Source organism: Cavia porcellus, unplaced genomic scaffold (genome assembly GCF_034190915.1).
Source record: "Cavia porcellus strain 051 isolate PalLab524CR breed Dunkin Hartley unplaced genomic scaffold, mCavPor4.1 scaffold_14, whole genome shotgun sequence".
Classification (NCBI taxonomy): domain Eukaryota; kingdom Metazoa; phylum Chordata; class Mammalia; order Rodentia; family Caviidae; genus Cavia; species Cavia porcellus.
The window spans coordinates 35,387,683-35,401,447 of NW_026947497.1; the positions used below are offsets into that span (position 1 = coordinate 35,387,683).

The 13,765-nt window shown below is 38.5% G+C and overlaps 1 protein-coding gene across 4 annotated transcripts in view; it reads right to left on the reverse strand.

The window, feature by feature from the left end:
* Window positions 1-12,178, reverse strand: part of Clgn (calmegin) — a 41,000-nt gene extending 28,822 nt beyond the window's left edge. Inside the window, exons 1-5 of one of the 4 annotated variants that reach the window (XM_063260798.1) lie at window positions 12,041-12,178; window positions 10,084-10,233; window positions 7,420-7,493; window positions 6,721-6,779; window positions 3,177-3,318 (exon numbers count right to left, since the gene is read on the reverse strand). In XM_063260798.1, coding sequence (XP_063116868.1) covers window positions 3,177-3,318; window positions 6,721-6,779; window positions 7,420-7,493; window positions 10,084-10,224 — 416 coding nt within the window. In that variant the 5' untranslated portion in view covers window positions 10,225-10,233; window positions 12,041-12,178. Of the gene's footprint in view, window positions 1-3,176; window positions 3,319-6,720; window positions 6,780-7,419; window positions 7,494-10,083; window positions 10,234-10,677; window positions 10,700-11,470; window positions 11,552-11,956 lie in introns of those variants that run through there. The other 3 variants (XM_063260797.1, XM_063260796.1, XM_063260795.1) reach the window with 3 other exon arrangements.
* Window positions 12,179-13,765: the final 1,587 nt, after the last annotated feature.

A 13,765-nucleotide genomic window follows, 5' to 3' on the forward strand; every position in this document is an offset into this window, starting at 1 on the left:
ACTAACAACCTGAACAAAACAGTAGTAGATTGATAGCTGTATTGCTGAATTTTATAAAACTTTTAAAGAATGACACCAAAATCATCTCAAACTTTGCAAAAAACTGAAAGAGGAAGTTCTCCCAAACCAATTCTACAAAGCTGGCATGTACCTGATATTGTAGCCAGACAAAGATGTACACACAAAAGGAAAACTACAGACCCGACACGTCTGATGAACCCAGATGTAAAATTTCTCAACAAAGTCTTACCAAACTGAATCCAACAGTGTAACCATAAGATCATGTGCTATCATCAGATGGGATTCCTCCCAGGAATGAAAGGGTAAGTCAATACACACAGATCAGTAAGTATTATATGGTGCATAAACAGAATAAAGGACAAAAACTGCATGATTCTATCAGTGTATGCAAAAAAAAAAAGTGTTCAATAACAGTGAACTCTCTTTGATAAATATCCTCAAAAAACCAGACATGAAAGGTGCGCACCACAACGTTCTAAAAGCTATGTATGCCAATACTACAGCTAATATCATACTTAATGGGGAATATATCCACAAACAAAGATCTGGAACAAGACACTTCCAGTATTATTATTCAATATAGCTCTGGAACTGTTAACCAGAGCCTCTAGTCAAGATAGAGAAATAAAAGCAAGGCATGGTGGCACACATCGGTAATCTCAGCATGTGGGAGGCTGAGGGCAGAAGGACTGCTGTGAGTTCAAGGCCAGCCTGCACTCTACAGAAAGACTGTCTCAAAAAAGAAACAGAAAAAGAGAGAAAGAAAAAAAAAATAAAGATCATCCAAACAGGAAAAAAGGAAATGACAGCATCCCTATTTGTAGGTAGCATGATTTTTATATATGTAAAAACCTAAGACTACAGTTTTTTTGAACTGATACAGTCAGTAACTATGCAATATACAATAACATACAAAAATCAAGAGATTTTTAAATATGAATAATGAACTTGCTGGAAAAAAATCTCATTTAAAACAGCCACAAAAATAAAACAAATTGCCTAGGAATAAATTTATCGAAATGAATGAATGGTCTTACAACAAAAATTAAAAACACTGATGAAAAATATCAGAGGACATAAAAAGAGGAAAGATATCCTATGTTCATGAATTAGAAGAATATTGCTAAAATGTCCACACTACCCAAAACAATCAAAGGATTCAAGCAACATCAAAATATCAATGGCAAAATATCTACTGCATTCTTCATAGAAATGCATAAAACAGTCGTATAACACACAAAACTTCAAAACCCTTAGCAAGCAAAAAAAAAAATGCTGAGGTATCCTAATAGCTGACCTTTTAAAAACACACTATAAGCCAGTGGAGGTGAACCTACAGCACACGTGCTACAGTGGGATTGTTTTTTTAATCACTGAAAATGCTAAAATGTTTGCCACCTCTACTATAAGCTATAGTAGCCCAAATGACAGTGTACTGGCATAAAAACTGACATATCAATCAATGGAATAGAAAAGACAGCTTAGAAATAAACCCTCCTATCTTTATTCAACTAGTCTTCAACAAAGGCATCAAAAATATACTGGGAAAGGAGAGTCTCTGCAACACATGGTTTAAGAAAACTGGATGTTCATAGGCAGAAGAATGAAACCACTTCCATTTCTCACCATATTAACTCAAGATCAACTCAAAATGTATCAAAGACAAAAATGTAAGATTTGTAACCCTGAAACTACTAGAATAAAACATAGGGAAGTACCAAGAGACATTGAAGCAATGACTTTTGAATAAGACCCCAGAAGCCCAGGCACAAATAGGCACGAGATTATATCATGCTAAGATACTTCTGCATAGCAAAGGAAACAACACAGGGAAGTGACGACCTGAGACTCAACTGAGGTGTGATTCATTAGACACCTGGACAAAGCAAATGTGGTATAAATACATAATGAAATGTTATTCAGCCAAAAAGGAATGAAACTCTATCACTATGGCAACATGGATGAACTGGATAAGCCTGGTCCCAAAAGATAAATACTGTATGCCCTTTTTATATTAGAAAGCCCCAGTGTTGATTTCATAGAAAAGTAGAGGATCGAAAGGGTGGAGAGGGGCTAGAGGGATGCTGGATGACAAGTATCAAACACCGAGGAATAAGCTCTGGTATCCTAAGCACAAGAGGGTGATCGTTGTTTACAACACTTTACTATGTATTTTATAAAGAACTATGAAAGAGGAGTTCAAGCGTTCTCAACACAAAAAATGATAAATGTTTAAGAAGAGAAATGCTAAATTACCAAGAGTTGATCATTACATATGTATACATATACTGAATTATCACTGTACCCTATAAATATGTATAAGTATAAAAATTCAAGTTGAACTTTTAAAAAGGTGTTGAACAGGGAAAAAAGATTACAAAATTGCTACCATATAAAATAGGTTAAAAAAAGGTTTCAAATTTCAGAGCACTCTAGGTGATCTGGAGGGACAGATGATATATATGCCTAAATTAACTTTAGATAGTAACAATTTCTGGTATAAAGCAGACAGTTAACATGTATGTAGTTTCTTCTCTTTGTGATTTAAATGTTATGAGTCTTTTTATTACCCTGACTTCATGGCGGTTTAGCTGAAGTCAGCTTGAGCAATTTATACCTGCTTTTGTAACAGTACACATGTAAGCAACATCACTACTTCAACGCTGGGAGGAGAGGAGTCTGTAACATTAGACTTTTAAAGGTGTGGATACTGATCTGTGTTCCACATTCCCTTTTAAAATAAAACTTGCCCTTTTACACATGTGTACGTGTGTACGCAGTGCTAGATATTAAACCCAGAGACGTGTGCCTACTAGGAAGGTGTTTTACCACTGAGCGCCATCCTAGCCCTCTGCCTGTAAGTCTTGAGACAGGTTTAGAAGCATTTGCAGATCCATTCAGAATACAGTGATGATAATATCTCAATAGCAAGTAAGTTTAAGAAAAGAGTTAACAATGATACTTTAACTGTGCGCTATATAGTTTCCAGTGACAGAATTATATGTTAAAGAATAATTTTATCATCAGTCTGCTTTTCACTGAAAAACCTATGTACATATATATCTCTACATCAAAATCCAAGCTATATTTAGATGTCAAACTACACCAAACTAATATGGAAAAAGTATCAGAAAAGGTATTCAAAACAAACTTACTGAACTACCAAAGGTTTATCAGCAAATACAAAGGATTTTGCTAGCGTAGCTGATATTGCATGATGTCTTGCTCTAGATTTCAATACCAATCCTCTGTCACCAGGTACCTGGTTTTCTTTTAGCTCTTCTATTTCCCATCTTCCTAGAAAACAAAGCAAAATGCATTAAACTGAAACACAAAACACTGGCTTGAGTATTATTTATGAGTAGTGTTATAGAGTAATTTTTTCCAGGAAGATTTGAGAAAAAATATTACCAATTTGCAAGTAGTATTTGCAACTCTATATATAGTCTTTTTGCTTTCCTTTTTCCCCTATCCAAAAATGGTTTTGATAATAAACATGATAGCATCTGATTAACATACTTCTAAAGGAAGATTAGTCTGGTTTCCTCTCCAAATTTTATCTATGAATATGGAATTTTTAAAATGAGATGTTTAAAATTGCATATGAAAGTGTGTCCTTAACACAAAATAGTTTGTATCCATGTAAATTTACTGTATTTTGAAATGTATAGTACTCATCAGCTGATTGTCTTATAACATTACAATGTTTTGTTTTGAAAACTGTATTTCACTCTCGAAAACCTCTCCCACACTGTGCCATGCAGCTCTCACAACTCTGGGCCAGGAAAGTCCGAGGTAAGGTCTAAATTAGCAGGCAGCAGAGTGAGAGGCCCCATCTGCGCTGGAATTGCCCATGTTTAAGATCACAGTGGTCCTGCAGTCAGTCATGGGGTCCAGAGCACGGACAGCCACATGGGCTCCCTGCAACTCGAACACTGCATGTTGGGAGTTTATTCCTTTATGCTTTTAAGAATCATAAGCCAACTTATATTAACTTGTATAAAACTGAGTTTTGAAAATGATAGCTATTATCTATAATTGAGTAAACTATAATTGAGTAAACATCAGCAAAACATTTTTTATTGTGTCAACTCAAAATACTGAGTACTTTGGAATCACTAATGCTTTTTTTGGGGGGGCGGATACTGGGGATGGAACTCACAACCTTGTGCTTACCAGGCAGGTGATTACACCACTGAGCTAAATCCCTGGCCACTAATGCTTTTAAATTACTTTCATTTAAAAAATAACACAACAATGCAAGAGCCAGAAGTCATATGGATCAATGGGTGATTTTTGGTCTATCACCATGTACATGTAGTTATTGGATTTCTACAAATGTTTTCAAAAATCCTTTTCAGTTCCCTGCCCCAAACTGGGTCATATTATATTTTTTAAAAACAAACTTTTTTTTAACGTAGTTCTTATTCTCTCATATTACTACTAAATCCCCCTTAAGTCCTAATTTAAGTAGTAACAATTTTGCTTTCTTAGCTTTTCAAGACAGTAAAGGACTTTTAAAACTATGCTTTGAAATGCATTTCATGTGTATGTAAAATGTAATTAAGTATATATAAAAGTGTTTTATCAACTATGAAAAAAGGTAACACTATTTTTAGAAAACAAGGTAATTTTCCATTAGAAGACAGTTTTTCCTTATTTCAAATAAACTATAACTTTTTATTAACCAGATCATTTACTTAAATTCTAGACATTAGAGTTATATAAATTTCCTAGTAAGTAAAAATTTAGAGAGACTCTACTTTCCTTTATAAGGTTTCCTGAAAGCTGGTCAGTGAAAGAACTGGAACTGATCTATACTTAAACATCTATACTTATTAATAATGATTTGAAAATTTTAAATACTTCTCTGCCAAATGTGCACCTCATATTGCAGTACTTAATGTTTCTCACCTATCCACTTATTCCTGAAACAATTGAAAAGAACTCTCCCCAGGTGGTACTGGATAGTTCCCGTGATTAACTACTGTGAATACAAAACATTCTTGCAGGAGGGATTTAGCTCAGTGGTATAAGTGCCCACCTGACAAGCACTAGGTTATGAGTTCCATCCCTGGTACCAAGACAGCCTTGCAAAGAAAGCTGATCCTGGATTAAACTAGCAGCGTTGTAGATAAATACTGCTAATATCAATTACCAAAAGAATGATATTCAGAACCTGGAGCTTTTAAAATATTCCTATTTTTCAAAGTTGCTTTTAAGAAATGGAAAATGTCAGCCAGGCATTAGAGCTAAATGTAATATGCTAGAAAATCTTTTGTGATAGTCTTTAAAGACTATCACAAGTCTTTAAAAACTGCAAAGTCAAGGAAAGAATATATAGAAGGTGATGTCACTGAATTTCAGTTGCTTATCTACATATTTCAGTAGTGTTATAGCTCAAGAAATTGTGTGATATTTATAAGCACTCTGCATGTGCAAACTCAGCAGCATTTTCGTATTTGTTGAAATAATTTGAAGGAAGTTATTTACTTGAATATTTAATATTTAATAAGACACCAGAATAAACTTGCCTGGTTAAAAGATGTCTGCTTTTACTTGCTTGTTTTTAAATTTTAAGCTGGAGGAAAAAACTCAAACCCTAACAGCCATTTTTATCTAGTAAGAAATAGCTATTTAAAACTTACCCTTAAGATGGACCTTCTCTTAAATTCAGGGATACCCCACTAGTGGATTCTCATTAAATGTAAAGCAATTATCTACCCAATGTTCTTGGAAAAAGCTAAAAAGTGCCTAAACATAGCTATATGAAGTCAAGACTTCTGTGTGGTGCTGTTTATCTAGGTTTATTTTAGGCGGCACTTCGTATCTCTGCAGATTCACTGCTTCTTTGGCAGAAATAATTCTTTTCTCTAAATGGATTTAGAATAAATATGCTATTTGTTCTCTGTGCACGGAAGTGTTCTTTTTGGAACTGCACAGGCATACCCAATGGGAGGGACTGCTTGAGTGTTATGTAGGCATGGTCTTTATCTTACACTGAAACAGAAACTGAAAAAAAAAAAAAAACCTGGAAAGGTGACCTCCAGCACATGCTATTAGCTGTCTTGCTGTTTTTTTGATGCAACTGCTTGCTGAGGTCTGAGTGTGAGGTCCTACTCTTATAGGCAAGTCCTCTGAGAAAGAAGAAATTCCACTATTACACATCTTGAGAAGAGATGGATCATCCTTCAGGATACTACAACTAGAAGGAAGAAATTCTTTTGTCTTTCTCCAGAATGATTCAGTGAGGGAAGCAAAGATGGCTCTTGCACAAGGGGCTTTTCTCTGTACAACTAAGCCTGAAGATAATGCTATTAGAGACTTGTGATAACCCACGCAGGCCTATCTTCTACCTCTTGGTACTTGATAGAAAAATCTTGCTGGAAATCATAATTTAATCTAAGTGTGCCCAACATGAAGTGAAAATACAAAGAGCAACAGGAGTCTAAGAAGTGTTGCTTCAGAAATGAAAAAGACCAAAGGCAAGGGAGTAAAACTGCACTGCTTTACAGTTAAAAAAGGGGATGGTGGCCTGTTTCTAGAAAAACCTTCCTGAAATACTGAAAGGGACAAGATAAAAGTCTGAATATTTTATGGTGAAGCACAAGACAGCCTCCGCCTAATGTAATTTGGTCAAAATATGTCTAAAGCTATTGAACCTTAGATCACATAGTGTATAATATTTAAATATTTTACCATCATATTTAGAAACCTCAGCATCTGTATCATCTTTCTTCGCTTTTGATAAGACCCACCTGCAATTAAAGTTGAAAACACGTTTACTATTAACAACAAAATTAGCACCTTCAGACACAACGCATATTACGAACACCAGGTATATCCAACCTCATTATATTTCATTCAAGAATAAACTAATAGGATGTCTAAATAATCCTGTAAAGTTAAACCAAGTTTGGAACTTTCAGTGTGCAAGCTGCATGATCACAAGTAATGCACACTACGGTTCAGTTTCTTTACCCTTAACTGGTAATTGTAGGCAGCCCTTATCCACCTACTCAGGACAGTGTCTGGCACATAATAATAAATATTAACTTTCAGTGTTTTGCCATTATTTTGTCATTATTTATGTTGGAGAATTAACTCAAAATTTTTACCTGGGCTTACATTGTTAATACTTGGCCTAGAGAATAAAAAACCTGTTATATTTTCTCTCTTTACATTCAGAATTTACTTCTATCTTTTTGTACAAATGAATATTCAAGGTAAATATTTCTACCAATAATGAAAATATATGAAGTATAGGCTTACACTGTTAAGTCCTTGAAAAATCCTTATGCATCTGAAGTAGAGCTAATGCTCACAGGCCAATAGCCAATAACTTCAAAAAATCTAATCAAACCAAGAACGGAAAGATTCTCTTCAGTGAATACTTACCCAGCCAAATTCCCATTATCAAAGGTTTCTGTAAAATATACTTCTCCTATGGGCTGAGGTGTCTGATACTTAATCTAGAAAATAGAATTTTAAAAATTTAATATTACTCATCTTTGCAAATATTAAATAGTCTTGTTAGTTAAGAACTAACTATATGACACACATACAGATAACACAGCTATGATGTGATACAGGCTCTGATCTCAAAACTTTATAACAGTAATGGTAGGATAGACAACATAATTAATACCATTATGAGAAAAATACTATCTGTCTGCTATGATTTGAGTCTGGATGTTCCCTCAAAGTCTCACACAGTCATGGATGGAAACAGGCTTCTAGAGTTTGTGAATGACTCATGGTCCAACATTGGGATTATTTATGGGTGAGAGTGCCACACCCAAGTGGGTGTGGCCTACACACAATATCAGGGACAGAACAGGGGCATCTCTCTGCTCTCCTCACCCTTTGCTATTGCTACTTGTGCTGTTTTCCACCGCTGTGAACTGTTGCCCTCTGCCATGTGCCGCTCTGCTTTGGAGCCAGCTGATAATGGTCCAAAACCTTCACAAACTGTGACCTAAATAAATCTTTTCTTCTTTAGCTTTGGGTGTTGGGTATTTTGTCTTAGCAATGAGAGAAAAGTAACCAAGATAATGTCCAAGCAGAGGACACACTGACCTCTCAACATCAAGGGAATGGGAGGAATTAGAGAACATTTGATAATACATTTGATGTGCTTTTGTTTTCTCACAAAAGATCATCTTTGGGGATTGTAAAAATCATGAGACACAAAGGAAACACAATGAAAATCATATAAAATAAAAAGCCTGGTGAATATATAGGCCAATTTAGAATTCATATTTCACTATAAGGGGACTTAAAGACAATATCATTTTCAGAGATTAGGATCAGAGAGAGGAAAAATAGCACCGCGAAGCATGTCAGCATTGGCTGGTGCTGGAGGTACTATGGCGGCTCCTCCCGCCCTCCAAATACTTCTGTGAAGGAAGTACCAATACGGTCCCATTTTATATCTTATCAAACTGTGAGAAAGCAGTAAAGTAACTCACCGACTGTCAATCTAAACTGCAACACTACGTTGGAGCTCAGATTGTCTGGCTCCATACACTCAGCCATACTACAGTATCCAGAAGTTACCAAGTGAGTAACTTTGAAGATGAATTTATTGACAAATTATTAAAAGATAACCTGAACTGTTGATGAAGGAACATTTTGCATGAAGTAACAAATCAGTCTGATCCTTTCTGAATTAGCCTTTTGTCTGTAAGATTAGTTTAAGATTTCTTCTCAGCCTTCAAAGGATGCAGAAGGTTTCTTTCCCTATTTTTATAAATGCTCCCCTGACCAGATAGCACATTATTTCCTAACTGTTTAAGGGAAGAAAAGCAGTCTTTAAACAAAACTCCACATAATTACTGAAAAGGTCAAAACTCAGCAACCAAAACTTCCAGTCTTCTCTGGAGTTTACTCATTCACAACTTTACTGTTTTCTATTTTTGTAGTTTGGCAAAATGGGCAATGGTGTCACAAGAGGCTTCTGTCTGTTACACTACCCTTAAAGTCATCAACAGTTTGTTTTGCTCTTTAGCTGTACTTTGCCATCTCTTGATTACCCCTGTTAAATTAGAAACATTAAAACTTTTTCTTTTCCAATTCTTAGGGTCTTCTCACTAAATATAGAATGGAGTGGTAAGCATCTGTCAACTTATTCAAAGCATGAGTTACCCTCTAAAGACCCTTGGAGTGGCCATAGCTAAGTCAGTTCTTAGCACTTTGAACACTTTGTAGATCAGAGAGCCCAGTTTTACAACAAATGGTCTTGCAGGATAGTCATTTCAACAACTAAATAACACTTACAGTATTTGCCAAAAAAGCCAATAAAAATAAATTATGACTCCCATTGGAGTGTCGGGCACAATACAATGAACACTTTTTCACCACTAAAAACATTTCTGCTTGATACAACAGTGGGTCCAAATGCCCCTCAGTGTGAAAACTCATGAACTGTCAAGGTGGACCCAAATCTCCTCAAAGTTCCCTGAAACACGCATCTACACAGCGCTGAGCCAGAAAGCTGGATCAATCTTATTGAACACCTGTTCATCATCTCTTCCTTTTCTAACAGCCTTCTTGTTAGCACTGCCTTTCTTTGGAGAAATAAAGCCACTTATTTTATTTCTTGAAGAACCACAAATTGTATTACCTCTTATTTTATCTGAAAAGGTCTGGCAATATCAAATAAAACTAAAAACTTTACTGTTAGCTAAAGTATTTAATTTGGGAAGTACTTTGGTTTGTTTGTACCAACTCTTGACCTTGCACTTGCCAGGCAAGTGCTTGTGCCACTGAGCTAATCCCCGGCCCCAGGACTTAATTCTGTTCAACCAATAGTGAACTTCTAATTTGACAGTAAAATCCTTTCATACATGTTTTTAAATAAAACTACAAGGTGTCATACACATATTTCTTTTGGATGTAGGCACTCTTAAAAAAAAACATACAGCAACAAGACAGTCAGGAAAAGTGTTCTATTTACTTGGAAAATGAAGACAATTATAACTGAAATTAATCCTAAGAGATCACTGCCAACTATATATCTTGTAAAAGAATAATTTAAAACTCATGTCTCAATGACTTTACCTGTGAAGAATTTTCAATTTCAACATCAACCTCATCTGAATTTCCACCAAAGTCTTCCACCTCGACATCACCATTCATAAATTCTGCATTAACTGAGATGAGTAGAAGACCCAAATATAGTCCAAAGCCTGAGAAATACATACTGGTAATCTGTGAAATGAAAAGTGAGCAGTGAAAATAAATTTGTGAAAGATATATGTTAAATATGGTAGAAAGAAATTACATATCGTTATACTTCCTTTATTCTAAAATGGTTTTTTAATGAATTAACAAAATTATTTAAAGTGTGCCTTCAACAAATAAAATATAAACTTTAAATCTTTTAGTAAACAAACTCTACAGCTATTAACTTTATGAAAACAGAGTCAGTGGCATAAAACATACAGCGATTGTCAAATTCAAGTAGGCCCTTTTAAAAGAAAAAGCTAGGCATGATAGCACAGGCTTTTTATCTCAGCACTTTGGGAGGCTGAAGCAGGAATGAGGCAAGAGATTAGGGACTGGCAAATTGGCAGGGCAACCAGGTGTGACCTGTCACCATAAAGAGCTGTCAAACCATAGCTAATATTGGCTGGACATCTGGGAGTCAGTCACCTGGCAATCATGAAGAGCAGTCATGCCAGCTCAGCGCTGCATGGGAATGTCCAGTTCTAACTTCAAAATAAAAGAGACAGCAGCAAATCGCAGCAGCCCCTCCATTTCCCTTCTTTATTATCTTTTTCATTTCTTCTCGTCAATAAACGCTACAGTTACATTAATCGGTTGTTTCTGGCCAATTGTTTGAACAGAACAGAGCCTGGAAGCACTGGACACCACACATTCCCACAACAGGCGCACCACAAGCCTGGAGTCCCACCTGGACAACTTGGCAAGACTGTCTCAGAATAAAAACAAGTAAAAAGCATTGGGGATGTAGCTCAGTACAAGACTTTGGGTTCAATCGCCACTGCCACAACATAAACAAATAAAATTTTAAAAATTATGATTCTTAAATGTTCAATTAAATTGTTTTCATTAAAATGTTGCTTATGTGTATATGTACTTTTGTAACCTTATAAAAGCAAAATACATTTACATGCAAACACCAAAATACTAAAGAAAAAGGATTTAATCACACAAGTGATATGGAAGTGTTTTGTCAAAATTAAAGCAGAGCTGAAAGATCAAACAAACGTGCGCTCACTGCCACCAAACTGCGGCTGCAGCCCTGAAAAAGTTATTTTGTATTTATCGCTCTCTCCCTTTCCCCCTCCCCTCTCCACCCACTCATCTCTCCTGAGCTTGGTTACTCCGGGCTTTCAAACCCTAAGCAAGTGCCTCCGCCTCCTGGGTCCCGCAGATGCTATAAATAAAAGCAGCTAAAGTATCTGATTGATAGTAAACAGACCATAGGAGATAATGAGTCTCCGGTAATTAGAGCTTCGTTGGATCCAAGTCCGCCCTTCCGCTGTGTCCCCAGGGGCGCATCCCAGTCTCTGAGCAGCCCGGGGAGTGGCCCAGCGTTGCTGGTCACTGTAGCGGTGAGGGTGGGGTGCCATGGCTTTGCAGAGGTGGGTGGCCTTGCGAGCCCGGCCGAGCCAGCGTCCCCGCGCCCACTCCACCCTTCCAGCACGCTGCACCTCGCACCCCGCACCCCGCGCCCCGCGCAGAGCAAGCGCTGAGCTGGCCAAGCAGCAACCGCCGGGATAACAGACGCGGCCCGCGGGGACCCGGGCTGAGCAAGGCTGAGCACCGACGTCCCCACGCCGCAGGTGGACACGGCCCACGACCCACGGCACAGCCCACTCTCCGCACCCAATCTCCGAACTCCACACCCTTCCCTTCTCGACTTTTGCAGTCTCAAGGGAAAGGGGTGCGGGGTCAGGAACCCCACCTTGGGCGAAGCAGCAACGTCTCCAATCCTTCACCTCAGCCAGAGCGCAAGGGGGAGCAGGAAGGCGGCCGGGTGCTCACACACCTGTGCTGCCGGCTTTTCGGGAGTGACAGCTCAGGTGTCCGGCTCTCGGCCACTTGTTCCAACTTGTGGGTGGGTCTCCTACCACCGATCGCGCAGGGGCTGCACCCGGCGACTGTTAACCGCGCGTGTGCACGCGGCTACAAGCCGGGCAGCGGCGGCCGCCAAGCGCTGGTGAGGCGCGCACGTGCAGCGCCCGTTCAACTGCCTCGAGCGCGCCGGGCCGTCCACGCCACGCCACGCCACGCCCTCGCCACGCCACGCCCTGCCACGCCCCGCGCGCTGGAGGCCGGAGCCTCCACCTCTAGGGTGGGTTCCGGGTGCAGACTTTGTTCTTTCTCCGAAGACTCTTTCTCCTGCGCGCCTGCGCTCCTTCATGCTGTGGTTCCACCTGTGGCTCCACAACCTGGTTTTGAATTTTATTTATATCGTGCTTGCGAAAGGCATCTACCGCTCTGGGCTTCTTGTAGAGTTCTGTATTTTAAGGAGATGAGCCGTCGTGGTGGTCAGCAGAAAAGCTTCCTATTTCACGTGTTTACTCTGTTAGCATAATAAATATATATGAAAATATTTTCTTTTACAACAGTGTTACAATGATTTATGCGGACGCATTTCCTTGTGCTTCTTGTGATATTTTCAACCTTCGTTTTTGGTACGAGGAGTTATAGAAATGTGTTGGGCGCAGGTGCTCAACATACCATACCCCACCCGGGACTAAGGACCACGCCAGCTTCCGCAATGCACTATGTCCCTCTCCAAATTAGCCACCCCGTGCTCACTTCGTATTCACCACAGCTGAGTATATTAGCCAGAGCCCGCATCTCATTCCAGCCCTTCCTCCTAGTGGCAGCCCTCGTGGCAGCCTGATTGGCTACAGTCAGATATATAAGCCAGAACCCACAACAATAAAGTTGGCAGTTCCTGTTACCCACCTGAAGCGTCGCCTGTCTCATTGGGGAGCTGCGCCCGTCAGAAATGTGTGTGAACAGACTAAGGTATACAAAAATAATACCACTGGGGCTGGGGATTTAGCTCAGTGGCATAAGTGCCTGCCTTGCAAGCAGGCAGTCGTGAGTTCGATCCCTGGTACCGATAAAAAGGAAAAAGACAAAAAAAAAAAAATCCCATTGTTCATCAAAATTGACACTTTCCACACCCTGGATTTAGGATCCATTAATCATTTTTATCCGAACAGTGCTGTTCTAAGCCATCTTCTTTTTGCATTAGGCAACATTCTATTAAAAAAAAAAAACGTTTACTTATCCATCATCTATATGCTTTATTTTATTGGTTTTTTCCCCCATTACTGAGGATTGAATCCAATGCCCTTGTGAAGCTACATCAGACATGTCCCCTTTTTAAATTTTTATTAGAATTTTGCTAAGTAACTATATTTATTGTTAGAGTGAACCCAATCTCCTGCCTCAGCCTCTCAGAGTTGTGGGATCACTCGTGTACCCCACCATCTCTTCATTGTTGGATGAGTTTTAATTCGTTACTGCTTTTCATTGTGTCCAGCTGTCCCAAATTTGGTCAGTGGAAGTCTCTTCAATCTGGTTCCTGTGTCCTTTTTGACATATTTCCACCATTGTTTGACATTTATTGAAATATGCTTAACATGCAGTTTGATGACTTTTGACACAGCAAACAACTAACAATCACCTACAAAGGCTTCCTTGTCCTCTAAGCCATCACAGATTTGTTTTATGTCACTATTTGATTATATTG